Source organism: Drosophila albomicans, chromosome X (genome assembly GCF_009650485.2).
Source record: "Drosophila albomicans strain 15112-1751.03 chromosome X, ASM965048v2, whole genome shotgun sequence".
In the NCBI taxonomy this organism is placed as follows: domain Eukaryota; kingdom Metazoa; phylum Arthropoda; class Insecta; order Diptera; family Drosophilidae; genus Drosophila; species Drosophila albomicans.
Genome location: NC_047627.2, coordinates 8,581,856 through 8,609,021, shown reverse-complemented (window position 1 = coordinate 8,609,021; position 27,166 = coordinate 8,581,856). Strand labels below are relative to the sequence as shown.

The following is a 27,166-nucleotide window of genomic DNA, read 5'->3' as shown; positions in this document are numbered from 1 at the left end:
TCGATCAACATATCAAACTACTTGCTCCTCCCGTAGTCTGAGTATCGAGACTGCTCCACACACACAGCATCGCTTACATCAAGAGTTCCCCAAGTTGGCAGCCCGACGCACATTTTTGATGCTAATCGTTAACTTTTAACCGAATTTTATCTGCTGCAAAAAATGTGTTAAGTGAAATATCAAGTGCACAATTATAAAATGCAAATGCTAAGCAAGTGAAGTGAACTCATCAATTACATACAAACATAACTGGTAAGTGAAAAATATTGAAAATATTAATTTGCAGCTGCAACTCAAATGAGAAAACATACACTGCACTCACTCATATAAATTTATGTACAATGATTACTTTCGAGTAGCATAGATATATAGATATGTATATATGTAACAAAAAAAAAACGAATATACTTTTTACTTAATTTTCTAAGTGGCGATGGCGGTGGTGGCCACCATCACAGCGTCAGTCTCATGTGTTCACAAACATCACGTGCATGCATTTTTCCTCATTCACAAATCGCTATTAATTCAACAATTGCCAGTTGTCCGATTAATCAATTGCTTCAATAGCGTTCCACAATAATCGCTGTGGATTGTTGTTGCGCATCCTTAGCATCGTCGCCCAAGTTGAGTGTGCTCTCAGCAAATGCGGCATTCAAATTGCCCGCCAACTGTGGCTGCGACACTTCGACACTTGTCATGGCCACAGCGCCAGACAAGATCCTATTGTTATTTTCCTGCTGCTGTTGTTGCTTCTTGCTGTGGGTGGCGATGCAACATTCATTAGTTGCAAATCAAAAGTGTGTGCAGTAGGATTCACTTACGTTTTGTGCTTGCGACAGGCCACCATGGAAACGAGCACTGCCAGTATTATAATGGCTGCTAATAGGCCCGACAAACCTGCCACCATGGTCATCATGGCGTGTGGTTCTCCATCGGAGGTCACCTTAGTAACTGCGCGAGAGAGAGAGAGAGAGGGGGGAAACTGTAGTATGTGAAAGTGTTTAGTGTGTGCTCCAGTTTGAGTTTGTTTTTTTGCGTATGCCCCGAAGGCCTGACTCATGATGCGTTCGACTCGCAGTCTAGTCAAACACGCTGTCGGAGACGCCGTCGTCGTCGTCGTCACCGTCGCTGCCGCAGTCGCCGTCACCGTCGCAGTCAAAGTGTGTCTCATGGCCACACGAGTTGTCGACTGGCGTTGAACTTCAACTGGTTGATAATCGGTCGGCTTTTTTTTTTTTAATTTGTGTGTATGCCGGCCCAGCCACCTTTCCCCCAACTGTTGACAGACGGGGGGGAGGAACAACGAAACGCAACAACCCACACTTGAGACAAAAAAAAACGCACTTCCGCCACACAGACTTTCTATGCCGGAAGCTATAGACTTGTTGACTTACTTGAGTCCTCGACAACAAAGCGTTTGCTGTTGGGCGACACCGAAGCCTGCATAAAACTCTCCAGCTCCATCGCAAAGTGCTGTCGTCGTTGCAGTTGCTTTGATCTGTTGCAATCAGAGTTAAACGAAAAACGAAACAAAATCGGAATCAAAGGCCATGAAATACTTGTTGAAATTTGTTATACTATAATAATGCTAACTCTAATAGTTTATCTATGTAAAATTGATTGAAAATGAAGCCGAGTTGCAGCAAGCCAGCCCCACGGCCACGCTCGACTTCATCCGAATGTTGGCCAATCTCTTGCTGCAACTGACGCCCTTCCACCTCACCAACATTGTGGGTCACTTTTTCTGTTGCTGTTGTAATATGTTAAGAGCAAGCGAGAGAGAGAAAAACTCTAAGCAGCTTGCGCTAATTAATTGATTTGCCTCAGCGCATTAAACTCGCCTCCTGTTATCAGCTCAGACACAATGAATTTCGAGTTTCATTTCGCTGATTTGATTTGCTGTGATTTCATTTAATTTGTTGTTGTTCAATTATTTGCTGTTGTTATTGCTTATTGCTGGCAACAGCGGCTGTCACTTGATTTATTTGGCTTTAATTAATTTTTGATTTAATTGTTAATTGCTTGTATGCGTACGCATTAAATAATGCTGTGAAAGTCCAGCACAACACTCGTCTCTGTCTCTGTTTCTCTCTCTCTCTCGCTTGATGATCTACACTCTGCTACACAGACAGCTTGTTCTTGCTATAATTAATGTATATAGTAAGTATATATATTGAATACTCAATCAAGCAGTGAACGATATGTTAATCTTGAAACTGAATATTCGACTGAATTTCGATTTATTTAAAAGCATATATATCGTATATCACGTGTGCATTAATTGCCCAAGAGCCACTTAACCAGTTTTGGCGACGAGATCGCAACACGTGCTCAGCTCTCTTCAATGAAGATCAAATTTAAGTTTAAAAGCTTTTTTTGCTTTTTGAACTGTCTGTCAACGAAAAACTGCCAACTATGGTGTGTTGTGTGTGTTTCCACGTGGAGAAATTTGATTTAGATCACAGTGATAAATCATAAAAAGCGACTACGCAACCTATATATAAAATACATGACTTAGTAACAACACAACTCAAACTCCTTTAGTCAGCAAAAAAAAAAAAAACGACTTGTTAAAGCAACATAAATTTGTGAACAGAATTGATTTATTTGATTGTCAGGCTGTCCTGCTTACGGGGATTTTACTGTAGCTGGGGGATGCGGAACCCAGAAGAGAACTTTACCAGTTCATGAACAGAATTATTAACAGAGTTTTTGGTTAAAGCGACACGCGCTCTGTTTTGTTGATCTGTGTAGAGTGTTTTATGGTATTTGCATGATTCGCATTTAAATAAAATAACTATCGAAATGCTATATTATAAACTTTAAACACAAACACACACATGCCACACTATCGTGATATGAGGGAAACTCATGCGACGAATCTACATAGAACATGATGATCGCCAGCTAATCAGAGGGAATGGGGAGAATGGAGAATGGGACAGGCTATCGAAATGGGAATGGGAATGGGATTCGCTTCGTTTCGTTTCGGTCTAGCGAACTGCTCGGGATGGTTGGGGCACGTCTCTCTATATAGAGAGAGGGGATTATGACATCTCGTTCGCCTGGCGGGCGAAATTTGATGGAGAAATGCGAACACGAGTTCTGAGCACTTATCATGATGATATTTTTTTGTTTGTTATATAAAGTAGTACTATATGAAATTATTATTTATCGTTAAAGTTTAATTTATTTAATTTTAGTTGTGGTTTGTGCGATTTGCAAGTTAATTGCACAAATTAATAGTTATAAATAACTGAAAACGAAGTGCGAGGTGGCAAGTGAAAACTGGAAGTGGAAGTGGAAGCATTGCATTGCACATAGTTAACATACTATATAGAAGATAAAATACTATATATATACCATATATAGTCACATGCCTTCGATTTGTGCGATTTGCAATACAAATGATACGCGCCCATTCAAATGTAACACAAATCAAAGCTCTCTAAGAGTAGATTAACTGTTAGAAATATGATATAATTATAGATAGGCCATAGAAAAAGCAATAATATCAACTTGTGCAACATCATCGAGACAACTTCAAACAAATATAAAATATTTCTTTTTTTTTATCAGTATTGCTCTTTTTTTGATTTAAAAGATTTCTTCTAATCTAAAATGGGAATTTTGTTAAAAATAGTTTATTGATAGCCAATGATGAGTACTATTTGGAGTATATGGAGATAAGAAATTTTGCTAGTCATATTATATTAATAAAACATTTTATTCGCACACAAATCGGAAGTTACATTTTCTGTACTTAATATAAATTTTGAAGACATTCTACGACTTTCGCATTAAGTAATCATAAAAGAAAGAAACACATAAATAACGCGAAACAAAGAAACTGCGCACAATTCATGAAATGAATTTACGAGCACAAATTTTGAAGATAGAATTTTGAATTTAGAATTTTGCTAAGCAGTTTTTGTGAATGTTATTTTCAGATTGTGTTTTTTTTCGAAATTTCATGGACACAGATCATTACAGGGTATGATGCTTGGCATATTCACATTTTGTGGTCGCAATTTGGCAATTCTTTACTTCCTGAGTTGCACAATAGTTTGATCCAGTTTCGCGGTTCTAAGCTGAGCCGAGCGATGCTTGAACAAACACTTGACCAATTGACCAACTGACACAAACTCTGATTGATTTTTGCTACTCACAAGCACAAGTTTTCCGCCAAAAATGTGTGTGTGTTTGTTTGTGTTGCCAATTTTGAGTAATAGATCTCTTGACTTGAGCTTGGGCTTTGATCTTTTATATTTTTGTTTTCTGTTTTTTGAATTGGAAACTGTGAACTGACGTCGGCGACACTCAGCGTACTACTAATGCGGTCTACGTAAAGCCAAAACGTAACTTTCGATTGCGCCAAAAGCGAACACGACGTCGACGACGGCAACAGCAACGGCGACGCTGTTGTAGACGTCGACGTTGCAGCTCAGAAGAGACGGCAGCAACAACAACAACAGTAATCGAATGCGAGGGAATCGGAGAATCGTATATGGCATCGCAATTGGAGGCAGTCTTGCTGTGCTGTGTTGTGCTTTGCTTTGCTGTGCGCAGTCAAGTTGAGCAGCTCTCGGCTTTTGGGCTATTAATTCGAAATTTAGTTACACTTTTGCGATATCGATTGCGTTTCGCAACACTCGATTTTCGATTCGAGTTTAATTATGATGGGTGGCAATCTCTGGCTGGAAAGCGATGCCCAGCTTCAATGTCAAGGCAAAGACAACAAGTAGCTCTCTTGCCACATTGCCACTGCCACTGCCGCCACTCACACATTACTCATACGCCCGAGATATCATCATCATCATCATCATCGTTGTACTTTTGTCGATTTTCGATTTCCGAACAATGCGAACCCGGAACGAAGAAGCATAAAGTAAGAACCGAGATTCCAGCTAGCCATCTTTTTTTTTTTTCTTTTTAACTGTTTACTTGCTTTGTTGTCGTATCTCAATGCCTCGCCCTCACTGTGTTCAACAGTTGTTTTTCATAGCGCCCCTCAACTGGGTTCTTTTTGCCAGTTTTCCCAGACAAAAGTGCCATTGGCATGAATCATTTGCAACCGAACTGGGGACTAAACCATGTTTGCAGCTGCATCCTCAACAAACATTTCACACTAATTTCATTCTTATTGCAAATTTGCGATTAATAAATAAATTATGTGGAAACACTCGAATGCTTTATTTCTTTTCGAATTCCATTAAATTTCTATTTTACGGAACAACAAATATTCGTATAAGTGAGTGATAATTTATCGTTGTCTTTATTAGTTGTTCTATGTATATCACTCGACCTTTAACAGGTTTCTCATAAAAATATTTGTCTTTTTCTGCTGTTACAACTAAAATTCATGTTAGTCTTGGTTGTTTTTCTTCAAAAGTATCTGTATTTGTCTATATAGTGTAGACAATATGTATCTGTGTCTGACGTCTCAGGCACTTATAGATAAACAAGAAATGTTTACAGTTTTCATTTCAAAATAAAAGCAATTAAAATTACACTTGACAATCTACGAGTACCAGTATTATTACTTGCCATTCAATGTTTGCATAGAACACGAGTTAGAAAGTGAATTTTCAACAACAAAAAAAAAACAAAATAAAAGAAAATAACAAATGTAAATAAACAACAGGCTATTTGCCATATGGTAGAATTCTTCAAGTTAATTACATAATTTTCCAAATGTAAACACAACTTGAAATGCACTATTGTTCAATGAACGGAATATATGGAGAGTCATCGATGAAAATAATTTCATTTTCATTCATTTTATAAATTATAATTTATGTTATTATCTCGGAGAGAAGTTTTCCGTTACACATACACATTAATTTCTTTGTTGGAATCGTAGAAGAATATAAATGGAACTTTCTCAGTGTACTATAGTTGAACCCATTAAAATAATATTTGTACTTGCATATACATATATTTGGTCTATGACGTCCAAGACGAGTCTTTTATTTTATTTGACTTTAGCGCATGTGCGCTTAGATCGTATCCAAAATGTACGCAAATGCGTAGTACGCGCACTCGGCATATAGACAGATCTGTTGTTGTGCCAGATACGCCGGTTCTGTACATACGATTATATACCATCTGTCATATACACTTATTAGATGTCGAGAGATGTGAATTTAAATTCATCACTATTATAAAGTGATCTGAATATTCCCACTAGAAAATGTTTCCCTTTCGTTGATAGTCGTAAAAGTAGAGCACTTAAATAAAATCTGGTTTCTAAGGGAATTACAACGATATCAGATAGTAATATAGATTTGCATTTTTGTTTTTTGCTTTGAGTTTTCTAATTGTTCGTTCTATATGTTGAAATTGCAAATGCTTTTTATATAGAAAATTTGCCACATACTCGACACGACAAGATCGTTATTTTCATGTGAGCCACTGCACTCGGATTGTTGTGAATATTAATGGCGCAAGCAATTTGCAAAATATATTGAATTGGAAAATACAATGAAAATGTAAAAACAACACTTGGCGAATCTGTCGCGAATTTGTCTCGTTTTTGGCCTCATCCGAACACTGAAAATTGCCGCCGCGCTCGAAAGGCAAAAGGCACCGGCCCCAAATGGGAGGCCGTAGAATAAACACAGAAAATTCGGATAAATGCGATATAGCATATATGTATACATACATATGTATATGTATGTTTGTTTTGTTTATAAATAACTAAAGAGTAGAAAACGAATATGTATCGTCGACATTCGTATATGCAGATGTGGGAATGTTTAAATACGTCTGTATTTGTTTATTTGGCGTCATTACAACAAAAGAGAAACAGCGATAAACCCCCTTACCCCTCACCTCCTTCAAGAAACAAAAAGAAATGCTGCAAATATTTAGCTTAATTAATCATATTTTTTTCGGTTCTGCTAAAAACAAACTATTTAAGTTTATTGTTTACACTTTCGTGACGAAATGTGTGCTCGAATGCTAATTATGCCATTACTATTTGCCTGCTTATTTCTCGCTCAGACAGCCTCAATCAAGGTGTGTTTTAATTGCTTGCTAATTAATTAAAAATGCTCTTACTATTTTAGCATGGCTAATTTAATTCATTCATTCGAATTTCGTTTCCCTATTCGACCCAATTTGTGCGCAGTGTGACCTTAAGAATTATCGTTGGAGCAGGACTTGTGCGCAGTGTGGCTGCGCCGCTGCTATCGCTATCGATAACGATAAATGTGCTTTGGTTCCGCATAGCAGCAAACAAACAGCTGCGCATGCGCCGCTAGTCGTGACGTCACGTGGCACGTGCAAAAATCGTGACTGAATTGGCAAATTGCCAGCGCCAGCTGCTTGGCGCATCAGCAACACTAATATATCGTGAATTTGTGTTGCTGATGTTAAATAAATAAATATGCATGCACATATGGAAATGCAACGGTTTCAATTGTTACAACATTCTGAAGCGAATGCGTTTTTGTTTGTTTTTTTTTTCTTTTTTTTTTGCTCAGCCGTTTCGCTTAGCTGCCTGCGTTGACGTCAACAGCCTGTTTGGATTTTGTGTTGCACTAGCGGCCAACGACAACAATAATAATTGATTTTGATAACAGCCAAGTTAATTTTATTGTCAAAAAGCTTGCCGCCCACGACAGATAGACAGACAGAGAGACAGACAGACACCGACACACAGTAACACTCTCCTCCCCCTGTTTGTGTGTGATTGTCCACACCTACAAAAAATTCAAATTGCCGTTGCGGCTGATAAATTACACTAATCGTTCCGATGCCGACGGGCAGCGCTTTGACAGTCGCTTTGTTGTTAGTGTATTTAATCCGACTCCGTCGCTAGCTGTCTCGCTTCCTCTCCGCACGATCGCGAAAGCTCCACCAACTGTAAAGTGAAGCTTAAGTGCCGTTATTGAAATGCGAGCGATTACATACACAGTACATCTGAGTATTTTATTTTTTATACTTTATGTATTTGTATGTGTGTGTGTGTGAAGAAATTGATGAGTCGCTTCCTGTGGGAGGAGGAGGAGGAGGCGGAGGCGGCGGCGAAATGTTGTCGGTAATTTTCCAAAATCGTCAATTGCAAAACGACAACAAAGTCATTGCAACTACCGTGTCTGCGATAAGTAATCGCCAGCCTAGTTGTTATATGTAGCTAAAAATGATGCAACTTTCATGCTCCACAAACTTCCGCCACAATCCCGAAAAGTATGCTAGCATTTTTCATTAGCGGGAAGCTGAGTAAAATGGATCACTTGGTTAATTTATGCAGTTTACATTATAGGGAAGATTTCCACTTGCTAATTTCAGTTAAATTGAAGCTCATTAACAGAGATAAAATTATAAAAAAATGCACAATAGTGATTTGAAATTAATCCAGGAAAAGTTACAACTTAACTTATTTAAGTAAATCTCATTAATTACTTACAAATTTAGAAATAATTTACTATTGATTATTCAGTCATAATTTTATTCGCCTAGAAATTAAAATTCGAAAGCTATTCTATAATGCCGGCAGATGCAAGTGATTCGGTACTTAAATCAATGTTGATCCCAAAAGTTATCAGCATAATATTTCGATCATCGAAATCTGAATTTTGGAGCTCATTACATTGCAATTAATTGGATGCGTTGGGTGGATTAACGTCACCCTTTTTCTTCCTATTGTATCCGAAGTATTCCAACCACGATGAGGGTCTTGCCTCACTATCCACAGCATCAGATGTGGCAGCACTTGGAGCTGGACCTGCAGCCTGAACTGGACTTAGGTTGCTTCTCATGCTGCCGTGGACATTGTCAGCCACAGCGATATCCATTGGTGCCACAGAATCTTTCTTGACCACAGCCATAGTCGTGTTGTTGTTGTTGTTGTTGATGTTTGTCGTCTGAATTGAGGCATTTGATTGCTGCGGCGTTGGAGCCAAACTGCCCCGAGGCGTGGCAATTGCATTGTTGCGCCTGCGATCGCCGCCGCCAAACAATTTGCCCAAATACGGCATGCACATGTCACAGAATTTGTATCAATTTGGAAGAGATCGAAACGAAACGAAACAAAACGAAAATGTTATAAGGAAATGTTATTAGTTTTCAACTGATTCCCATTGTCAAGAGTCTGAGCATTGAAGCAGAGGCTTCTGTTTGGGGTAATGTTCTGTAGGGCAAGTGTTAAAGAATCGCTAGTCACGCACAGTGGGGCAAGATGTTATATTTTTATACCCGCTACCCATAGGGTAGAAGGTATTATAACTTTGTGTCGGCAGGAAATGTATGTAACAGGTAGAAGGAGGCATCTCCGATCCTATAAAGTATATATATTCTTGATCAGCGTTAACAGCCGAGACGATATAGCCATGTCCGTCTGTCCGTCTGTGTATCTGTCCGTATGAAACACTGGATCTCAGAGACTATAAGAGATAGAGCTATAATTTGTTATGTTTGCACGCAGATCAAGTTTGTTTCAAAATTTTGCCACGCCCACTTCCGCCCCCGCAAATCGAAGTTATTAAAGAAATACTTTTGTATGGGCAAACACGTCTACTTACTAGGGCTCTTAGTTGCTTTGGCCGACAGTCTGGTATATTGTGTCTATGGTATATTTTGAATGCGGTACTATATCGATATACCAAACATACCATTTGGTATATTTTTAGTATTTTTTCAGTATATTTGGTATATTTTGAGAAAAATACCACAAAATATATTTCTTTTATTCAAAATGGGTAGCGGGTATCTCACAGTCGAGTACTCTCGACTGTAGCTTTCTCACTTGTTTTAAGTAAATTAAATTCTCATAAGATTTTAATACAAAATTTAATTGAAAATATTTATTAGGTCAAACTTAATTAAGCTAAATTCAATTCTCAAGAAATTAAAAATTAAAACAAGTAAAAATAGTGGTATTAATTTTCAAATATTCCAAATCAATATACTGCAAAAATACTAATATATAAAAAGGCTATATTTGGTATAATGCTATAGTACTTCAATCAAAATATACCATAGATTGTAAAATATACCAGATTGTCAGCCAAAGCAAGCAAGACCCGTTTTTTAGTTTTCAGGCGTTTTTAGCCATTCAGAGAAGTATTTAAATGCATTTGATAAACATTGAAAACATTATTTTTGTAAAATTGCGTACTCGACTATATTTAAATCTAGTATATAACGTAACTTCTTTAATATTAATTATAAGTAAAATGAATTTGTTGGCAAATCATTATTTACACCTTTTTCCACGTAAAATATCGAATTGAATTTGGGAAGAAATCGAAAAATGAAACTGAATTTAATTTACACATTTGTGAATTTATTATGCTAATTATTATGCAATATTCAAACCAAGTGAGATAAATGCAATCCATTTAAAATATTGAATTGCTGCGCGTGAAGTATTAAATCCAAAAATAAAACTCGATTGTAAAAATATGTATTTCCTCGTTTATAACAATAAAACGGGGTTTAACATTAAAAGCATTTATTAAAATAATGACCTCGGCATTCCATTCCAAATATATGTTTGTTTCAAAATAACTAACCAACGATTAATTGTGGTCCCTGATTTCAACTTCTATTCTACGAAGAATCACTGTGCGCAGATGAAGCCGCTTGGGGTGATCCTCTATAATCTATTAATAGACGTGTTGCATCCGCAGATGCCACAGATGTTGCATGCAGCAGGCAGCTAGGCAGTCTTTGCCGCTGCTCTTAGTCAATAAACAAGAGGCAAACGATGAGGAACATGCCAAACTTTGGAACGCGCAACATGAGTCAACCATTGGGCATCAAAGTGTGTTGCTGCCGCGTCTTTACGTGCATCAACTTTGGTTTTGTTTTCTCCCGCGGCGGACTGCTGAAGCTAATGCAACTGGGTGTGGCGACGTTGATCGAGGGATTGCTAATAGAATTTGGTGTTCCATATGCAAACAACATTGGACAGGCGTTGACCAGTTTTCTGGCCACTTCTGGACACTGTTTCACCACAACCGGCATATTGTTACTCTGCTATTGTTTCTCGGATAAATCCTATTCCCTCATACGACAGTCGCTCTTTGTAGGTAAACTTTGAATTGTTATCGATTTGTGGTTTTAATTGTTTGACATTTCCTAGGAGACGCTCTTCAATGCACTGGCCTGTTTCATGTACTTCAGCTCCGCCAGCTACATGGGATTCGCCTGCATTGTCTGGCTGCATCCGCAGTTTCTGATACGTCCCGGCTTCTGGGCGTATCCAGCCATGACAGCCGCCTACGTGAGTGAGCCTTGAATTTGTCCTTTGTTCATACCATAATATTAATCTATGTATTTCTCTGATAGTACATGGGCTTTTTTGCAGGCTTTCTGCATGCCATCGACGCGTTTCTGGCCTTTAAACATTTCAGGGGAGGTCGCTAGGTCGGATTTAAGAAATACATATATAACGGATTCATTTATTCTACAGTGTAAGTAGTGGACAACATTTTATTATTGAAACAAAAGATATTTTCGAACAAAGCACAAATTGCAGTTGCTTTGTTTCCAGTCGAAAGTACAGTTCTCACTCGATAAGCAGCATTTATGAGTACAGTACAGTAAACGGTATTTCGCTAACATAGATTTGGAAATGAAAATATCAAAATAGAAGTAATACAATTGGAAATGCCTAACACTTATTGAAATGAGACAGACTGATTTATTGAAAAGAGAGAGAGACTGAAAGGAAATGTGTTCTTAAAGAGTAACTAACGATTGTAAATTGATGTTAGAATAATCAACATTATTGTATTGTAAGTAGTTTTTGTATTTAAGCAACGCTAGGCACGGTAAAAATGTGTAATAATCATAATAAAAAAGCAAAATAATTACATGTACATATTTAAGGCACCATTAGTGTGAGATTTACAATAAAAGCATTTAAAGTATAAGATAAATAAATAATTATATAAATGGACTGGTTGGACTGCGCTCCTCTGGATGCTTCAATCGTCTCTTGCTACTCCTGTTCGAATTATCTATGACATTTTCTTGGCAGCTTTGAATTTCCTACGGAAAAGGAAGATCACGAATCAAACAAAATCAAACAATGGTGTAGTTAAAACTCACTTGAGAGCCTGGCTAGTCTCAAAGTCCGCTTTGAGGAGTCCGATGCGCACCCAGCGCGGTCTCTCATGGATCACCTTGTGTATTAGGAATTTGAGACCCAGCAGCAGATGCTCGAAGATGACAAACGACAGATCCGGTATGGAAGGCAACCAGTGTGAAAAGAATTGTCTAAAAACACAAACAAAGAAATAAACAAGGAAATAAAAAACCTAAACAAGCAAACGGTTCGCTCACTTGACATTGGGCTGCAGGAAGAGGAGGCCACAGTTGCTCAACAACGACATGACCGAGAGCAACTCGAAGGCCAGCTGCCAGGCACCGATGTTCTTCGCTCTACGCGCAAAGGGTCGCTTAAATATGTTGCAGAGCTTAAACATATCGATATGAACGGCAAACACATTGTTGATCAGTGCACCGATCGCCGCGAATGGCGCCACAGCGGCAAAGAGCACCACATAGCCAAACTGGATGCACACCTGCAAGTAGTCCTCGTATGTGGAATGATAGGCATCGAGACCGGACTCATAGAACGATTGCTCGTAGCGTGGCTTATTCGTGATGGTGCGCAACTTCTCCGGATCGACTTCCTGATGGCGATACTTGGCGTACTTCTGTCGCAGCACTGCCATCAGGGGAATGCCAATCTCCTGGGCAATGCAGAGCAATTGAAAGATGAGCAACTGCATCATCAGCTGATACTTGAGCTGCTTGAGATCCTGCAGCACAAACGCGATATAGAATTGCGAAAAGAAATTGTTGACAATCTCGAAGAGCATCAGCTTATTGACCCGATGCCGTTCATACTGCGAGCGTGTGCGATGATTCTCCAGATTGGTGAGGAATGTGGCAAGCTTCTCGTAGGCCCACGAGAATATCGCTATCAGCACCGATTGCACAATGACCGGCACATACAACAGCCACGAATCGGCACCAAAATCGGCCAGAACTTCGGCCTCGATCTGGAACTGATAGAGAGCAAACCAGGCGGCGGCAACAACGCAGCCCAAGACAACCGGATACGAAATGCAATACATTTGCAGGTACGTGTAGCGCATGGGATAATGCAGTGTCATCTTGCCCGTGATGGGATCTGGCTTCAATTGTCCTGTGTAAGCGGCACGCGGCTTGTCCAAGCTGCTCATCTCGATGGTGCCCCAGCGATACGAGTATCCAGCGCACTTGCGTTTCCACAGCTCCAAAAAGATCTACAAAGTAGGGGAAACCATTAGAATACTCATTACAACAATTATAGAAAAGTGTTTCAACAACTCACTGTGGTCCAGACCACATAGAAGCTGCAGACCAGCGACAGATTGAGATCCAGCAGACATTGGAGTATACCAAAGATGGCTGGGAACACCAGCGCTTTGGTGTAGAACTCAATGAAGCCAAAGTAGAGACCGATGCCAGAGCCAAAATAGTTGCGGATCTCTTCAATGGGTAGCTTGGTGCGTTTGAGATTCAGATTGAAGCGTTCCAGATACAGCTATCAAAGTGAGATGTAGATATAATAGACACAGATATATAAATTTATATAATATCGCTTACAATATCGTGCAGTGGAAACATGTCCTCGATGTAGCCCTTCTGTATGTAGGATCTGATGGGCGGCTCTACCACATCTTTGATCAGCACGGGCGTCTCGCAATAGTGCAGAATCTCTGCCTTTGTCATGCCCGGCAGCAGAAAGTCAGCGACGCATCCGTGATTGAACTTTTGTATGCTGCCCGTGGTCGTCATCTTCTCCAGCTCGGCGGCATCAGCCAGGCGGAGCAGTGTATCCAGCGTGGCTGATAGATACAAATACTTTTCGGTTTTGCTGCAATCGTCAAAGTAATCAATTAATACCAATATGCATATATAATTGTGGTACAAAGATAGTTGCAGATATAAATAACGATTTTAACACGATCAATTAGGAGAACATCATAATACAATTAATCTAAAATTTTAATTATAAATAAAGAATAAATCGGTTAAAGTTTCAAAAAGTCTTAAAATATCTAAAATTTCGTATCCCATAAAGTTTGATGCAGAAATTCGGCCACAAGTAAAAAATGATTTTAAAACGATCTTTTGGGAGAAGATAATAAAAATAATAATCTAAAATTGAAATTATATACATATACATATGTATATAATGATTGATTCGGCTGAAGTATCAAAAAGTCTAAAATATCGAATATCTATAATTTTCCGAATTTATCCGATAAATTGCCATCTATATTGAAAGACAAAACTGTAATTGCTGAAAGATGTAATTATTGGAGGGATTATCATAATTTAAATTTGAGTTTATAAATTATGGAGTTCCAAGGCTATGGGACGTAAAAAGGAAGAAACTAGTTTGCTACAGCAGAAACGTTTTGCTAATGAATAAATCAAGTATCTGGAAGTCGAGTTGTTCATTACCTGACGAAATCCAGCGTCGTTTGTATGCCAAACTCCTGTATGATCTTCTCCACATCCTGACAATGGCGCAGCTTAGCCTTCTCCGTAAATATGATGACTATGTACGTCTGTAATTAGTATTTGAATCATGTACATAACTGTAGACATACATATATTATAGAAGTACAGATATTTGGCATTGCCCTTGCATGGGGTGCATCTTTTAGAGGCACTAAACTAACCTTGTCGAGCGTATCCGCTTCATCGTCATCGGCGTCGTCGATGGTGCCATATTGGGATCGCTGTCGCTGCAGTGCCTCAAGCTTTAAGCTTCGCTGACGGCGAAAAAGTTGATTTTCAATAATGTTTCTGGTGCGTGGACCTGGACAAGAATCAGAAACGGAATCAGAGAATCGCCGAGAAGAACATTTTAGATACATATATGTATGTGTTTGTATTATATATGATCCATAAATGTATGTGTATGTGTTAGTTATGTACTCACTCTTGGCATCTTCAGACATTATTTATGAATCGTCGTCGCTGTCTGCTTTGCTGCTGCAAATGCGAATAACAATGACAGAATTTTGCCATAGCGTCGAATAAGTGTGTCTACTTTCCTACACACACACATACGTATACACACATATATGTATGTAAGTATGGCTGTGCATGTGAACACAACATATGCCTGAGAGCAAGTGTGTAATAGTATGGGTGGCTGTATAATTATTAAGTTTACCCCAATGCCAGCAATAACAACAACAACAAGAATGTTTAATAACGCCAAAACAAAAATTTGAAAACGTGGCCAGTGGCGGCGACGTCGCTGCCAGAGATCGCGGCTATTTTAGCATTTCTCTGGTTATTGCCGGTTTGTTTTTGGTGTTGTTCTTGTGAAACACACACACACATGTCTGCATGTACATATGTATGTGTTTACGTTAGAGCACGCATGTAACTATGTTTGTATGTGCATGTTGAGTCACCAATCATCTGTTCTGGCGACATTAACCCGAAGTCATAGCAAACAGCTGTTGACTGCTGCTCTTGTTATTGTTGTTATTCACTGTGTGCGTGTGTTTCAAGGAAAGTACAACAAATACTTGCCATAGCCCGGAGCAGCCTGCGTAGCAGCGTGTAACTCCATTGTTATCGATTTAAATGACCAGCTAGCCTAGCACAATGTAATTAGCCTCGCGAATGGGCAGTTAACATGTTGTGTTAGGCAGTTAACATTGCTATGTTAACTCGCTGTTGTGCTCAATGGAAACTGTTGCGTTGATTTTTAACAAATTTGAAAATATATTTGATATCTATAGCATTTACAAACATGATATATATGCATAAAGATTGGAAACATAATAATTACAAGCTAATACATTTATGTAAACGACGCGGACAAAAAATCATTGTATATATTCTTATTAGAGTAGTTTGTAAATTAAAAGAAATGTGAACAGAGGCCGTTAACCTTTTCTGTTACTTCTACTTCCAAATCACAGTTACATTTGTATCCTTCTCGATATCCTTCTCGATGGTGCACGGCGAGAGGCCAGTCTTGCAGCAGATCTCATCGAAACTAATGAGACCCGTGTACATCTTCTGGCGACCCGACGGCACCGAACCCGTAAACACCGGATATTTGTGTATGCAGCGTATGAACTTGTGTTGCAGCCCAAAGATGACCATTTTACGTTCATCGATATTATGATGTTGGGGGCACAAACGCTGGCAAATGGCACGCAGTGTGACGCCGTGCGTCATCGAGGCATAGAACTGAAAGATACGCTGCACACTCGGCAGCAATTTATCCGGTTGCAGGGCCACGTATTTGCGGCACGCGTTGCTTAAGGCGGCACTTTGGATGAGGTGCTTGAGGTTTTGCGTCATGTACACATTGCTATACTTCAGAATGGGCAGCAGCTGCACAACGCCATAGTAGACTAAATTCTGGATGCACGACTTGACCAGATCCGTTTCCACATCCGCCTCAGCAGCAATGCGCGCCACATGATTGATCCCATTGATATACGGTAAAATCTGTGTAAAGTGAGTGTGTTATCGATATCGATATGTTAGGTGCATTCTATATCTCTCTCTCTTTCTTACTTGCTGCGTGGTCAAATCCCAGTTTTCAAGCGGCGTATCCCTTAAATTAGCCAACAACAACGGCACCATGTGATCCTTGACCGATGGCGGATCCGGTTTATGCATGACAATCTTCAAATATATGGTGTTGTCGCCCTCCACAATCGTAGCGACTTTGCGCTCATTCAGATCCCGCAACACCGTCTGAAAAATATTCTGCAGTCGCACTTTGTCATCCTCGCGGGATAGAAAACACGACTCCTCCTCCATCATGATGAGGTATTCTGATAGCTTCTTTACCACCGGCTCATATTGCACAGAGCGTGCCCGCGAATCGCACACGAAGCACAGATTGAAGAGGAACGCGTTGCGTGCATATTTTTGCTGATCTTGGATGCCAACTGGATATCCAACGATCTTCACATCCATCGCATTGACAGTAAGAATGCAACGTTGCAGATGCTGCTTGGGTATGATGTACACATTGATGGCATCGAACACTTCCTTCGATATGTAGTTATCCGGCACCTGCGAGTGTTCAATCAATCAGCATCAATCATAAATGATGTAGAAAGAAGTGAATCATACCTGACAGCTGATCTTACAGCCAGCTGTGGCATGAAATTCGCTGAGAAAGATGCAGCGAATCTTGCCCTCAGTGCTCCCGCCGTGTCCAGTGTGACTGTGTCCATGTCCGTGTCCGTGACCATGTCCGTGCCCGGTGGCACCTTCATTTGCGTGCGAGTGCATGCCGTTATCAATTATCTGTTATCAGTTGATACCTACTATCACCTTGGCATCTTCTTGTGCATCTCTTTCAAGCAGAGCTACTCCACAATTGGCTGCAATATGGTTACCATTCAATATTCATGTACTACAAAAGGTTATGCACAAGGGCAAATGCGCTCTCTCGCTGTTGCTCTTTCTCTCTCTGCGCACCACGTCACAATTTTTACCTTTTCCAGTGATTGTTTACCTAGTGCACAGAGAACACTTTTTGGTGGTTTACTGACATTGTGCTTAGCAAGCGTACTTTATTCGCTTTAAATTGCTTTATGGTATTTCTAATGACGTCTCATATTGTTGTTTTAGTGATCTTATTTGAAACGTTTGAAACGTCAAATTTTGAATTTGCTTTGGAACTGATCTTTACTTTACACGGAACTAGTTCCATGTTTGTATTGGAGCAACTGATAAATTTGAATATTTTTTACTCAATCTTTGCTCAAAGTGGTCACACTAAACCCAAGTGCTAAATGGTTTAATAAGAATATTTTGCAAGTGTCGTAAAATATACTTTTTGAAATACAGAAATCTCTGATAGTGTGCCCAGTTTGGAATTAATAAATTCGGTGTCATATTTTGGTATATACTATCGTCGTTAAACCGTATATTTTAGAAATTTCGTCTGGTCACACCCCGGCACAGGTGTTAAAACAGCTTTAATTAGGAAAGCTCTCATTTTTAAGAAACAAAAAGTCACTTTGCCAAGTAAGTCTTAGTTTGCACAGTTTAAAAATTTTAAACAAATAATTAAGTAAAGAAGCCATGACCAACGAGAGTAGCACAAATGTCGCCGAGCGGCTTAAATTGGGGCCGCGTGAGAATGTAACTTATCCCATAGTGATGAAGTATTGCGGCCATTGCACGATGCCCATCGAGGTAAGAGAGAGTGAGAGAGAAAGAGTGCGAAAATTGTGCACATTTTTTGTGCAGAGGTTTTCCTCTTGTTTGTTGTCCGCTTAAACTGATGAGCGGTTGGTTGACAGTACTGCGAATACTATCCGGAATACGACAAATGCAAGGATTGGTTGGAGCGTAATCTGCCAGACGACTTCGAGCGTCTGAAAATCGAAGAGGAGCAAGCGGCCGCCGATGGCACAGACGATGACAAGAAGCGACAGAAGCGTGGTGGAAAGGGGCTGCTGCGTGTGAAGAAGAAGGAAGATGTGCCAAAGCGCATCTGTGTCTCACGTGCTGCCCGCGGCAAAAAGAAGTCCGTTACCGTTGTCACCGGCCTCAGCACATTTGGTAAGCAACAGCTTAGAATTTAATGCCACAATTGCAAATAAATATTTGTTGCGTTGCAGATATTGATCTCAAAGTGGCTGCCAAGTTCTTTGGTACTAAGTTCGCTTGCGGCTCGTCGGTGACTGGCGACGATGAGATCGTCATACAGGGCGATGTTAAGGATGAGCTATTCGATGTCATTCCTGAGAAATGGGCCGAAATCGATGAGGATGTCATTGAGGATTTGGGCGATCAAAAGCGTTAACGTTAACCGAAACTGATGATGAAATGCAAATGACACGAAAATGAAAGTCAGCCATCCACGGGCCATTTCAATGTGCTTACAAAATGTTCTTATTTTATACGCAAATTACATCAAAATAGTGAATGAATTAAGCTATTGGTTATCACTGTGTGGCAGCTGCCTCGTCTACTGGTGTTGTTTCCACAGTTTCAGCTGTTTCGTCTGTTGTAGTTACCGCTGCCGGCTGAGTTGTCGTACTTGTTGGTGCTGCAGTTGTTGTGGTTGCCGTTTGTTCCGTGTTGCCAGCCTGGAAGTGTTTGTGCGTCAACTGAATTATGGCCTCGTTTTGCTCGTCCGTAAGCGGCTCTTTGTTATCATCGATAAGCTAGAAAGGCAACAAATTCAATTAAGATATATAACTGGAGCAGTTTAATCTCGTCGTCTACCAGTTGAGTGTGAAGTGCGCTGGTTGGAGGATCGTTGACCATTTGTAGCACCTCGTGCGGCTTCAGTTTATACGTGGCCAAGTCGCGCAGGTAATTGGTAATGGACTCACGTGTTTGTGTCTTGCAAGGCGACTCCTCCAGGTACTGCAGTGCCTACTCCATAACAGTAAATCATTATTTACATTATTATCATTCATTATTTCATGTACTTACCTCGTAGGTAACTGTGGCCAAATTGCGCATGCCAAATTTCTTTTTGGTGCTCTTGATCTTTAACAGAATCTGCATTACCTCCATGTTGGTGATGTACGAGTATGTTTCGTTTACTCTGAAGTAGACTTTTATGTTAAGTTTATATTTATAATGGTAATGTTTTATTTTAACTCACGTTTCCATTGTTTTCCTAGTATTATTTTGAGCCTATACAATATGTAAACATGCCAACTGCAACGAGTACCAGCGACTGCATGAAGTATCGATAGCCGAGAGCGAGTACTTCCCGCGCACTAACATTGATAAGTTATCGGGTACAAACAATTTTCAGAAAGGAAAAGGTAATTCTAAATACATTGTTTACTTTTTACTTTATAATTATCAATCTTAATGACAATTTCTCCGCTCAGCCAGGTATCTAAAAACGACGAAGTAAGCTCTTTGAAACAAATTTCCTATTCGATATTAAACACAATGTGTAGAACATCGATAGTTCTATCGGTATTTTTCCATCTCTAGTGTGCTTACTTAAAATTGAAATTATCAGAGTCTGTTATTCGTGTTTCCCATTTTGTTTGTTTTGATATAGTTTGTTTCCAAATTCTAAATAATAATAATGGGAATCGCTGTTGCAGACAAAGCCACTGCCGGCGACTTGGCCGCCGAGATGAAGGCGCTTAAGACGCGTCAACGCGGCATCCTAAAACGGCGCGCATCGCAATTCGGCAACGGGCATTTGCAGAACAGTTGGAACATTTGCACTGATATCCAGCGTCAGTGGCTGCGCCGTCGACCGCGTCGTCTATTTCAAGGCGGCAAGCGCACGACCAGAACTGGCACAAAGAATCAACAATCCGATTTGAAGCAGCGTGGCTGGACATTCTTCTGGTACACTCTGTTGCCGCTTCTCGCGGTCCTGTGTATCAGCTGCGGCATAACCATGTGGCAGAATGGAGATGCCGTCTCCAAATTCATGCAGCGCTATTCGTCACAATACCAGGACATAGTGCACAATAAGCTCAACTACTGTAATCGCTCCAGGTCGTTGCATGACATCTTTAAAGAGATTCGTGCAAATGTGCTTAATCAGGACTTGGCGATAAATCAACTGGAACAAGTCTTTGTCAATCAAAGCTCAATACAATCGATTGCATTGATTGGTTCATCGGGAGTGGGCAAAACGTTGACACTACGCATATTGCTGGAGCTGTACCCATGGGCGGAGAATGTGCAGAGCTTGGCGTGGAATGATTTCGATCCGACTGATGACAACACACGCGAGCAAGCCGTGGAGGACATGCTGCACAATCTGGCACACTGCGGTCGCAATCTGTTGGTTATCGATAATCTGACACCCTTGGACAAGGATTATGTGGCGGCCATCAATGCCATGCTTGCAACTCGCTCTGACGTGGCCTTTGATAGTGGCGACAACAACACGCATACGGATCTGAAGCATTTGACAATTATCTATGTCTTCAATCTGAATCGTTTGCTCGACGATGAACTTTATGATCTGCAGCGGGAGGCAGTGCAGCAATTGCCCAAAACTACGGTGATCAACTATCGCAATTTCAACTTGGACGATGTGGAAGAGTGCATGCGTCATGAGGCCAAAATCGTGGGCATGCGTGTAGACGACAAGTATGCAAAGGAGATTTTACTCTCCGCCGATCCCAAGGTTTCTGGCTGCAAGACCGTGCGCTCCAAGGTTCTTATGTATGGCGAACTGGAGACGGATAATGATGCCACTGAGATGCCAGATCTCTTGACAGTTAAGACTAATTAAACCAAAGACACATTCATTTTGGCATACGTACAAGTGGAAAGAGATTTAAATTTCATAAAAACACAATACATATAGTGACAAATTCAATACATATTAAGCAGAAATACTATATACACCTAGCTATAGATACCATCTAATATTTAGTTAGTTCAATTGAGATTAGTTGCTAAGCACTAAATTTGACTGACAATGGAATTTAGCAGACTTTAAGTAGCATTTAATATGTGTATCTATTTAATAGACTCATAATCAAGTTAAACTGTAATATCCCGTTGTGACATAACTCTTAAGGTAATAAACAGTTTGGGACGATTTCCCCGCTGCAAGATGGGCAAACATACAAAATATTGCTGCAAAATTTATGTTTATATTAGCAGATGGATGACAACAATTATTCAATTTGCGCGCTCAACGAATTTTTACACAATCTGCATTTTAGCGCCATCTAGTGTTTTTTGTAGAATGATGACTTGAATGGTAATCCTAAAAGTATGCAATAAAAAATTGCCTCTAGTAGTATTATTATTTTAGAAAAATGATCCTAGCTCGGCCGCATCCTTACGGATTTAGACCGGGCTTGTTGCATTCGATTCGTGGGGATGAAATCTATCGATCTGCATCAAACAAACATGGGGTTATCTAAGAATCCAACACTTGTAATTTTTACGTCCGAGGGCCAAAGGAATAATTAGAAAATCATAAATTGCAGGATAACTCAAAAAGTGCAAGGACGATCGGGATGAAAATTGGTAGGATAATAGTCCTTACCAATACACTTCGATTGACACAGGACTTGCAAGGATCAGACAGGATATGGCTAAGATATAAGCTATTTTCTCTATATAAAAAAGTCCTTGTAACTTAGGTCCTGTCAGGATATTCGTTATGTTTGATATGCCAATCGATTTATATTCCTTAGACCTATCACTTTGCCAAAGGACATCATGATCGTCCTTTAAATGGCCGAGATACGGCGGATTTTCTCGATTTTTGGCATTTTTTCTATACCTACCCCTTGAAAAAATTTGAGTCGAATTTTTTAGAGATATCCTGACAATCTTTGAATGCCAATCGATAGTCCTGGTTGCCCCGATTACAAAAAGGCATGTCCTTGCCCGATCCTTAAGCAATTGTCCGAGTTATCGATAAAATAAATAACTTTTTTTTTGGAAACAAGCATTATGCATTTGTATTGCATACTTTTAGGGGCACCCAAAGAAAGCACTTAAGCTAAATTAAAATCAGTCATAACTTGGCCATATCCTGCTGCATTTTCAAAGGATATATACTTGTAGGATCGCAAGGACTAACCCTATCGTATAGCATCAAAAGATCATGGGGTCATTTAAGAATGGAAAACTTGGAAAATCGCATCTTCAGGGTAAATAAAAATACTTGCATGAATTTTATTATACTCGTATTATATTATTATTCTTGCATTAATATACATAGTGCTTTTTTGTTTAGAAAACATTTTTTCGAATTCTTTGGTTAAATACTGGAAGTCCTTGATTATGCTTTGATTGTGTGAACACAAACAATGATATTCTTTTAAAATCTATTTAGATCCATTGTCACTTTATGGCTGCAACAAATATAAAAGACAAATATTAATAAAATGTAAAAGAAAAAATAGATTTTTAAATAAAAATTAACCAATTAAGTTTGTTTTTTTTTATTGAAAAGCTGCATTAGTTTTATTTTTTTTTGGATGCCAATTTCTTATGGTTTTAATAAAAATAAAAGATTGCAAATTAACGGGTCTATTACAGTCAAAATTACTATAGCTTCTAGCTTTTAGTTTATTTATCTTGGGATACGTGAACCTTGAGCATTCAAACAACAAAGTTACAAGTGATTCAAAAGGTTCTAATCTAATCACTCGCGACTCCTGTGGCACCCCCTGCTTATAAAGATTGAACGGTTTAGCTATGCGACTAGCAAATACTCTATATATACTCTATATACACTATTGTAGTTGCCATAAAATGAAACTGAGAATGTTTGCAGAGTTGTCTGCGCCACGCCACGCGCTGAGCTGTTGGTGCCAATGTTTATGGGCCCCTCCATACACTAGCCAAGCTTATCACAGGCGAACGGGCGTGTGGCCCAAATAATGTTTGCTTTCAGCCAAAAATACACCGAAAAACACAAACCAATTGAGGAACGGTGATCGCCGAGCACGCCGTTTGCCATGGCCCACAATTTCTGTGTCACGCCGCTTGGCCGCTGAAGGTCAAGTACGTCGATGTGTTGCTGTACATATCATACATACTATATATACAATTTACTATATACAGTTGTGTGTCCCGCAGGCGCAGAGACGCGTGTTAAATGCGAAGTGATCGATATAGAGATGCGACAACACATGCGTATCGCATCGCAACTAACTAAACTGTTTCGCATTGAGCGGTCCGCTTCCGGCCGGAGGATGGCCTCGTTGTCGCCTACGCTGCTGGCATGCCGAGCGGGACATCGATTTGATTGTTTTTGGGTGCCAAAGTTGTTGTGAGTGTATGAAATCAGAGTGGAATTGCAATCAGCATGGCAATTATTGTACAAGTTAATCGAGCTTGCCAATTAGACAGCGATAAATCAACGAAACGTTTCTATTCAATGGCTAATTGTTGGACAATTAGTCCAAACTATGGACTATAAATTTGCTCATCTGCTGTGCAGTTGCAGCATCTCTACTCAAATGGCAGCACTGTTAAATCTCTTGACGCTACTCTCGCTGCTGCTTGCCACCGAAGTGAGTCCTTAAAACTTCTAAAAATCCTACTTAATACTGCTCTCTCTCTCTCTCTTACAGTCCGTCAACTACAACATCGTGGCGGATGAGAAAATGTTGGTCTTGCCCTGCAGCAAAGAGGAAGATCGTGGCAATGCGGTACTCTCCGATTTTGTGGACGTTACCGACCTGCACCTGGAACTCGACAAGGACCTTCAAACATTCCACATCAGTTGCGATATTAAGATCAAACTGCTGCCCAAGGGACCCATCAAAATGCAGGTGGATGTCTATCGCTGGGAGCGTGGACAGTGGTCGCCAACAGTTTTCGCTCTGAAGCGTGATGATATTTGCCGATCGCTGGCAGATCCCTTTGAGATATGGCATCTGTACATTGTCACCCAGATACCCAAGAGTCAGCGCATCTGTCCACCAAAGCTAGGAGTAAGTCACAGTCTTCTATTTAACAATTCTTGCACTATTTATTATATCAACTAATTCCAACTTTTCAGCAAGTTTACAACTTACGGAATATCACGAATCGCATGACGCTGAAGAATATGCCACGCTGGGATATGGAAGGTGATCTCAAGGCCGTGGTGCATTTTACAGTTGGCCCAAAAACCATTTGTGCTCTTGCCTTTGTTACAATCACAATTGAATAAATTCGAAACATATTATATTATATAGTACATAATATGTAGGCTAGTCAGTTCTTGAAACTGTTTTCTGTGCTTTTACGATCTGTATTCTACCTAAATACTTCTATCTAAATGAATTGCAAATAAACAAGATTTCGTACAGCAACACCAAAAAAATGTCGCGTAATTTGCAGCCAAAGTTCTCCCATCTCATCTTTTGTTAAAGTGATAAGCAAAATACTCGTAATCCCCCAGCAAAAGCAAAGTAACGCTCTGCTCCCGTAATCCCCATTTGCTATTTGCCAACGGCTCAAAGTCAGCGCCACACAATTTCAGCAAATTGTGTTAACTCTGATGAAAAACTGAACTCATTCTTATTTGGCCGTTGGCGCGTGATGGCAAAAGTAACCCACTGAATTTACGATCCCATCTCCTCCCATTTATTTACTATATTCTCCTCCCCAAGAGCCGCGATCCTCTGACACATCGTGTGTGCTATCTAGCTGAATCTCACGTGGTGGCGAATTTCATTGCTCCCGTTTGTTCATACTGCAACACAATTAAAATATTGAATGTAAGGCACACTTCATGCAGTTTATTTTAAGCTATTATTTGCTAGCTACTTTATACGAAAAACCTACATACTATAAGTCATTCATTCCCATTCCCATTTCTTTAACTCTATCAACAATAATATGAATAGCTTTATATTCTCCACAAATAATCTAAATATCTTAAAACTTGAGTTTATGCTATGCAAGCATTCTTAATTTTAAATCAATTTAATTTTTTGTAATATATTGCTTAAATAAATACATTTGTTTCCTTTTGATGTGTTATGTTTTTAAAACAAAATAATTTCTGAAAACATAACTATCTAGTTAATTGAACTATACTACATGAAAAACCCACATAAGTCTTTCAACAATAATAACAATTTTTTATATTTATTTGATTGCCTCTTTTAAAGTTTATTGAACTACATATTATTAGCCCAAAATTGTTAATACCAAATTATTTTGCATCATTTGTTTCATATTTTAAATTGTAACTGTACGTTTTTCTAGAAACTTAACTGTCCAGGGTGTTGAAATACACATTAATTTCATAAAATGATAATAAGAAAATAGTGTCGTATATACATACATATGTATAAGAATTGGAAAATATATGTTTAATATATTTTATATATATAATATAATAACTGAAATTGTTTTGAATATAATATTTACAAATCTAATCTATTAGTTTGCTAAATGAATTCGATTTGTAAATATTCCATTAAAAAATAAATTCACTTTTTAGAGTAAAACATTATGATTTCTCCACATTTCCCAATATATTATATATATTTTGCTAAAAACATATCCTAATTTCAAATTCAGCTAAATATTATTATTTTATTATTATTGGTTGTTATGATTCTTACCTAAATAACTCCTCTTCTTTTTCCACGATAATTCGATTTGTTTTTCTCACTCTCCATATCAGCTGAAAGTGCATCAAAACAGAGGTTTATATATAGGGCTTAGGGGCTGCAACTAGCTACTTGAATTACGAATAGGTAAATGTAATTATTTAACTCCGATAAGCAAGTTATGTGTGTTGTTTATTTGATCAAATATGTATTCGAGAACGAACTGAATACTATATATAGGAAAGAGAATGAATGTAAGAAAAGTAAAGCATTTGTCGCATTTGCTGTTTCATAATTTCATAAATTAGGTAAGTAAATAGTTGTCGCTAAAAGTTAGCTCACAGCAAATAATGAATTCTTTATATAGTAAACACACACACACACACACACATACCAACACATACATATTCACACTAGTATATAAATATTAATAAATCTACGCGTTGTGCTTGGAGTATTTTTTCATGACCGTTTTTTCTGCTTACGTGACATTTTATATCTTTACACTTAATATTTAACACAATTTAACTAAAAAGGCAAATAAGCCGTTAAACAAGAGTTAACCAAATCATCATCATAATGATGATTATCATTAGTTTTGCAATTGAGTTTTGCTGTTGACTTGTGGGAGACACTTGGTGCTTAGACAGCATTAATTTCCATGATTCCGCATTAATCAAGTGGGATGATTTCATTCCAAGAGGTTTATTAAACTTTATCACATCACATCGCATCACCACATCATCATCATTATCAGCAGATTGTAATTATTCAGAGAATATCATCTTAACAACAATATATTTATTGTATTCTCCGGCAGCAGCCTTTTAATATCATTAAGCAGCCTATAAACGTTGTCTATTTTTAAAAACTCCTTAAGAACTATAATTTGCAAAATTCGCTTGGCAACGTTTTATGGGAGAATTCAGCCCACTTGAAGCGGGAAATGGTTTTTAGAATATTGTCGTAAGTGCTTGTAGAGGAAATGTTTGCTTTAATACTTAATTTCGCACATTTGCCTAATAATATGTTGTTTGCAGCTATTGTTATTAGCTTTCAATGATTTTATGTTCCTCTTAATGCCATTTTAATATTTTATTATCTCGAGCTCTTTTGCACATTTGTCTAAT

General features: G+C 38.9%; 9 protein-coding genes across 12 annotated transcripts; 4 read left to right on the top strand and 5 right to left on the bottom strand.

The window, feature by feature from the left end:
- Positions 1-250: 250 nt before the first annotated feature.
- LOC117567297 (uncharacterized) lies at positions 251-6,552 on the bottom strand. Its single transcript, XM_034247187.2, has 4 exons — positions 6,380-6,552; positions 1,395-1,498; positions 822-951; positions 251-756 (listed from the first exon to the last, which is right to left on the bottom strand). Exons 2-4 carry the CDS (start codon positions 1,462-1,464, stop codon positions 561-563), a joined length of 396 nt encoding a protein of 131 aa, XP_034103078.1. The 5' UTR covers positions 1,465-1,498; positions 6,380-6,552; the 3' UTR covers positions 251-560.
- Positions 6,553-8,603: 2,051 nt separating this feature from the next.
- On the bottom strand, positions 8,604-8,990 carry LOC117567860 (uncharacterized). The gene has a single exon (XM_034248125.1). It carries the CDS (start codon positions 8,988-8,990, stop codon positions 8,604-8,606), a length of 387 nt encoding a protein of 128 aa, XP_034104016.1.
- Positions 8,991-10,652: 1,662 nt separating this feature from the next.
- LOC117567282 (protein singles bar) lies at positions 10,653-11,558 on the top strand. 2 transcript variants are annotated; one of them, XM_052008662.1, is made up of 3 exons: positions 10,653-11,035; positions 11,093-11,233; positions 11,318-11,558. In XM_052008662.1, the coding sequence occupies exons 1-3, from the start codon at positions 10,715-10,717 to the stop codon at positions 11,429-11,431; spliced, it is 576 nt and encodes a 191-aa protein (XP_051864622.1). In that variant the 5' UTR covers positions 10,653-10,714; the 3' UTR covers positions 11,432-11,558. The 2 variants fall into 2 exon arrangements, with proteins under 2 accessions (XP_051864622.1, XP_034103043.1); XM_034247152.2 differs by having other exon boundaries at positions 11,299-11,558.
- Positions 11,559-11,822: 264 nt separating this feature from the next.
- LOC117567240 (anoctamin-8) lies at positions 11,823-15,657 on the bottom strand. Of its 3 annotated transcripts, none has more exons than XM_034247090.2 (8): positions 15,565-15,656; positions 14,697-14,836; positions 14,476-14,582; positions 13,612-13,882; positions 13,337-13,549; positions 12,298-13,268; positions 12,064-12,231; positions 11,823-12,003 (listed from the first exon to the last, which is right to left on the bottom strand). In XM_034247090.2, exons 1-8 carry the CDS (start codon positions 15,602-15,604, stop codon positions 11,973-11,975), a joined length of 1,941 nt encoding a protein of 646 aa, XP_034102981.1. In that variant the 5' UTR covers positions 15,605-15,656; the 3' UTR covers positions 11,823-11,972. The 3 variants fall into 3 exon arrangements, with proteins under 3 accessions (XP_034102981.1, XP_034102989.1, XP_034103005.1); XM_034247098.2 differs by lacking the exon at positions 15,565-15,656 and adding an exon at positions 14,960-15,517; XM_034247114.2 differs by lacking the exon at positions 11,823-12,003 and having other exon boundaries at positions 12,060-12,231; positions 15,565-15,657.
- Positions 15,658-15,791: 134 nt separating this feature from the next.
- LOC117567264 (GATOR complex protein NPRL2) lies at positions 15,792-17,520 on the bottom strand. Its single transcript, XM_034247128.2, has 4 exons — positions 17,502-17,520; positions 17,134-17,387; positions 16,567-17,073; positions 15,792-16,497 (listed from the first exon to the last, which is right to left on the bottom strand). The coding sequence occupies exons 2-4, from the start codon at positions 17,293-17,295 to the stop codon at positions 15,943-15,945; spliced, it is 1,224 nt and encodes a 407-aa protein (XP_034103019.1). The 5' UTR covers positions 17,296-17,387; positions 17,502-17,520; the 3' UTR covers positions 15,792-15,942.
- A 449-nt stretch (positions 17,521-17,969) lies between these two features.
- LOC117567273 (density-regulated protein homolog) lies at positions 17,970-18,947 on the top strand. The gene is made up of 3 exons (XM_034247140.2): positions 17,970-18,207; positions 18,315-18,576; positions 18,636-18,947. Exons 1-3 carry the CDS (start codon positions 18,094-18,096, stop codon positions 18,818-18,820), a joined length of 561 nt encoding a protein of 186 aa, XP_034103031.1. The 5' UTR covers positions 17,970-18,093; the 3' UTR covers positions 18,821-18,947.
- Positions 18,886-19,797, bottom strand: LOC117567289 (DNA-directed RNA polymerase III subunit RPC9). Its single transcript, XM_034247164.2, has 4 exons — positions 19,634-19,797; positions 19,459-19,573; positions 19,246-19,398; positions 18,886-19,184 (listed from the first exon to the last, which is right to left on the bottom strand). Exons 1-4 carry the CDS (start codon positions 19,639-19,641, stop codon positions 18,963-18,965), a joined length of 498 nt encoding a protein of 165 aa, XP_034103055.1. The 5' UTR covers positions 19,642-19,797; the 3' UTR covers positions 18,886-18,962.
- A 277-nt stretch (positions 19,798-20,074) lies between these two features.
- LOC117567868 (uncharacterized) lies at positions 20,075-21,247 on the top strand. Its single transcript, XM_034248138.1, has one exon. The coding sequence runs from the start codon at positions 20,075-20,077 to the stop codon at positions 21,245-21,247; it is 1,173 nt and encodes a 390-aa protein (XP_034104029.1).
- A 2,698-nt stretch (positions 21,248-23,945) lies between these two features.
- On the top strand, positions 23,946-24,852 carry LOC117567877 (uncharacterized). The gene is made up of 3 exons (XM_034248150.2): positions 23,946-23,999; positions 24,060-24,422; positions 24,491-24,852. Exons 1-3 carry the CDS (start codon positions 23,946-23,948, stop codon positions 24,641-24,643), a joined length of 570 nt encoding a protein of 189 aa, XP_034104041.1. The 3' UTR covers positions 24,644-24,852.
- The last annotated feature ends 2,314 nt before the right edge of the window (positions 24,853-27,166 follow it).

Bases quoted from the DNA above. Each gene is read 5' to 3' on its own strand.
- LOC117567297 (XM_034247187.2), bottom strand. From the start codon at position 1,464: ATGGAGCTGGAGAGTTTTATGCAGGCTTCGGTGTCGCCCAACAGCAAA. The intron at 952-1,394 runs GTAAGTCAACAA...TCTCTCGCGCAG, and splicing joins CTTTGTTGTCGAGGACTCAA to TTACTAAGGTGACCTCCGAT. The intron at 757-821 runs GTAAGTGAATCC...CGCCACCCACAG, and splicing joins GCCTGTCGCAAGCACAAAAC to CAAGAAGCAACAACAGCAGC.
- LOC117567860 (XM_034248125.1), bottom strand. From the start codon at position 8,990: ATGTGCATGCCGTATTTGGGCAAATTGTTTGGCGGCGGCGATCGCAGG.
- LOC117567282 (XM_052008662.1), top strand. From the start codon at position 10,715: ATGAGGAACATGCCAAACTTTGGAACGCGCAACATGAGTCAACCATTG. The intron at 11,036-11,092 runs GTAGGTAAACTT...GACATTTCCTAG, and splicing joins TCATACGACAGTCGCTCTTT to GAGACGCTCTTCAATGCACT. The intron at 11,234-11,317 runs GTGAGTGAGCCT...GCTTTTTTGCAG, and splicing joins CAGCCATGACAGCCGCCTAC to GCTTTCTGCATGCCATCGAC.
- LOC117567240 (XM_034247090.2), bottom strand. From the start codon at position 15,604: ATGGAGTTACACGCTGCTACGCAGGCTGCTCCGGGCTATG. The intron at 13,883-14,475 runs GTAATGAACAAC...TGACGATTGCAG, and splicing joins ACGACGCTGGATTTCGTCAG to CAAAACCGAAAAGTATTTGT. The intron at 12,004-12,063 runs GTGAGTTTTAAC...CCTTTTCCGTAG, and splicing joins GAGACTAGCCAGGCTCTCAA to GAAATTCAAAGCTGCCAAGA.
- LOC117567264 (XM_034247128.2), bottom strand. From the start codon at position 17,295: ATGCACTCGCACGCAAATGAAGGTGCCACCGGGCACGGACATGGTCAC. The intron at 17,074-17,133 runs GTATGATTCACT...GAACACTCGCAG, and splicing joins GCTGTAAGATCAGCTGTCAG to GTGCCGGATAACTACATATC. The intron at 16,498-16,566 runs GTAAGAAAGAGA...CACTTTACACAG, and splicing joins GGGATTTGACCACGCAGCAA to ATTTTACCGTATATCAATGG.
- LOC117567273 (XM_034247140.2), top strand. From the start codon at position 18,094: ATGACCAACGAGAGTAGCACAAATGTCGCCGAGCGGCTTAAATTGGGG. The intron at 18,208-18,314 runs GTAAGAGAGAGT...GTTGGTTGACAG, and splicing joins ATTGCACGATGCCCATCGAG to TACTGCGAATACTATCCGGA. The intron at 18,577-18,635 runs GTAAGCAACAGC...GTTGCGTTGCAG, and splicing joins CACCGGCCTCAGCACATTTG to ATATTGATCTCAAAGTGGCT.
- LOC117567289 (XM_034247164.2), bottom strand. The intron at 19,399-19,458 runs GTAAGTACATGA...GTTATGGAGTAG, and splicing joins TGGCCACAGTTACCTACGAG to GCACTGCAGTACCTGGAGGA. The intron at 19,185-19,245 runs GTAGACGACGAG...TTGCCTTTCTAG, and splicing joins GCGCACTTCACACTCAACTG to CTTATCGATGATAACAAAGA.
- LOC117567868 (XM_034248138.1), top strand. From the start codon at position 20,075: ATGGGAATCGCTGTTGCAGACAAAGCCACTGCCGGCGACTTGGCCGCC.
- LOC117567877 (XM_034248150.2), top strand. From the start codon at position 23,946: ATGGCAGCACTGTTAAATCTCTTGACGCTACTCTCGCTGCTGCTTGCC. The intron at 24,000-24,059 runs GTGAGTCCTTAA...TCTCTCTTACAG, and splicing joins CGCTGCTGCTTGCCACCGAA to TCCGTCAACTACAACATCGT. The intron at 24,423-24,490 runs GTAAGTCACAGT...CCAACTTTTCAG, and splicing joins TCTGTCCACCAAAGCTAGGA to CAAGTTTACAACTTACGGAA.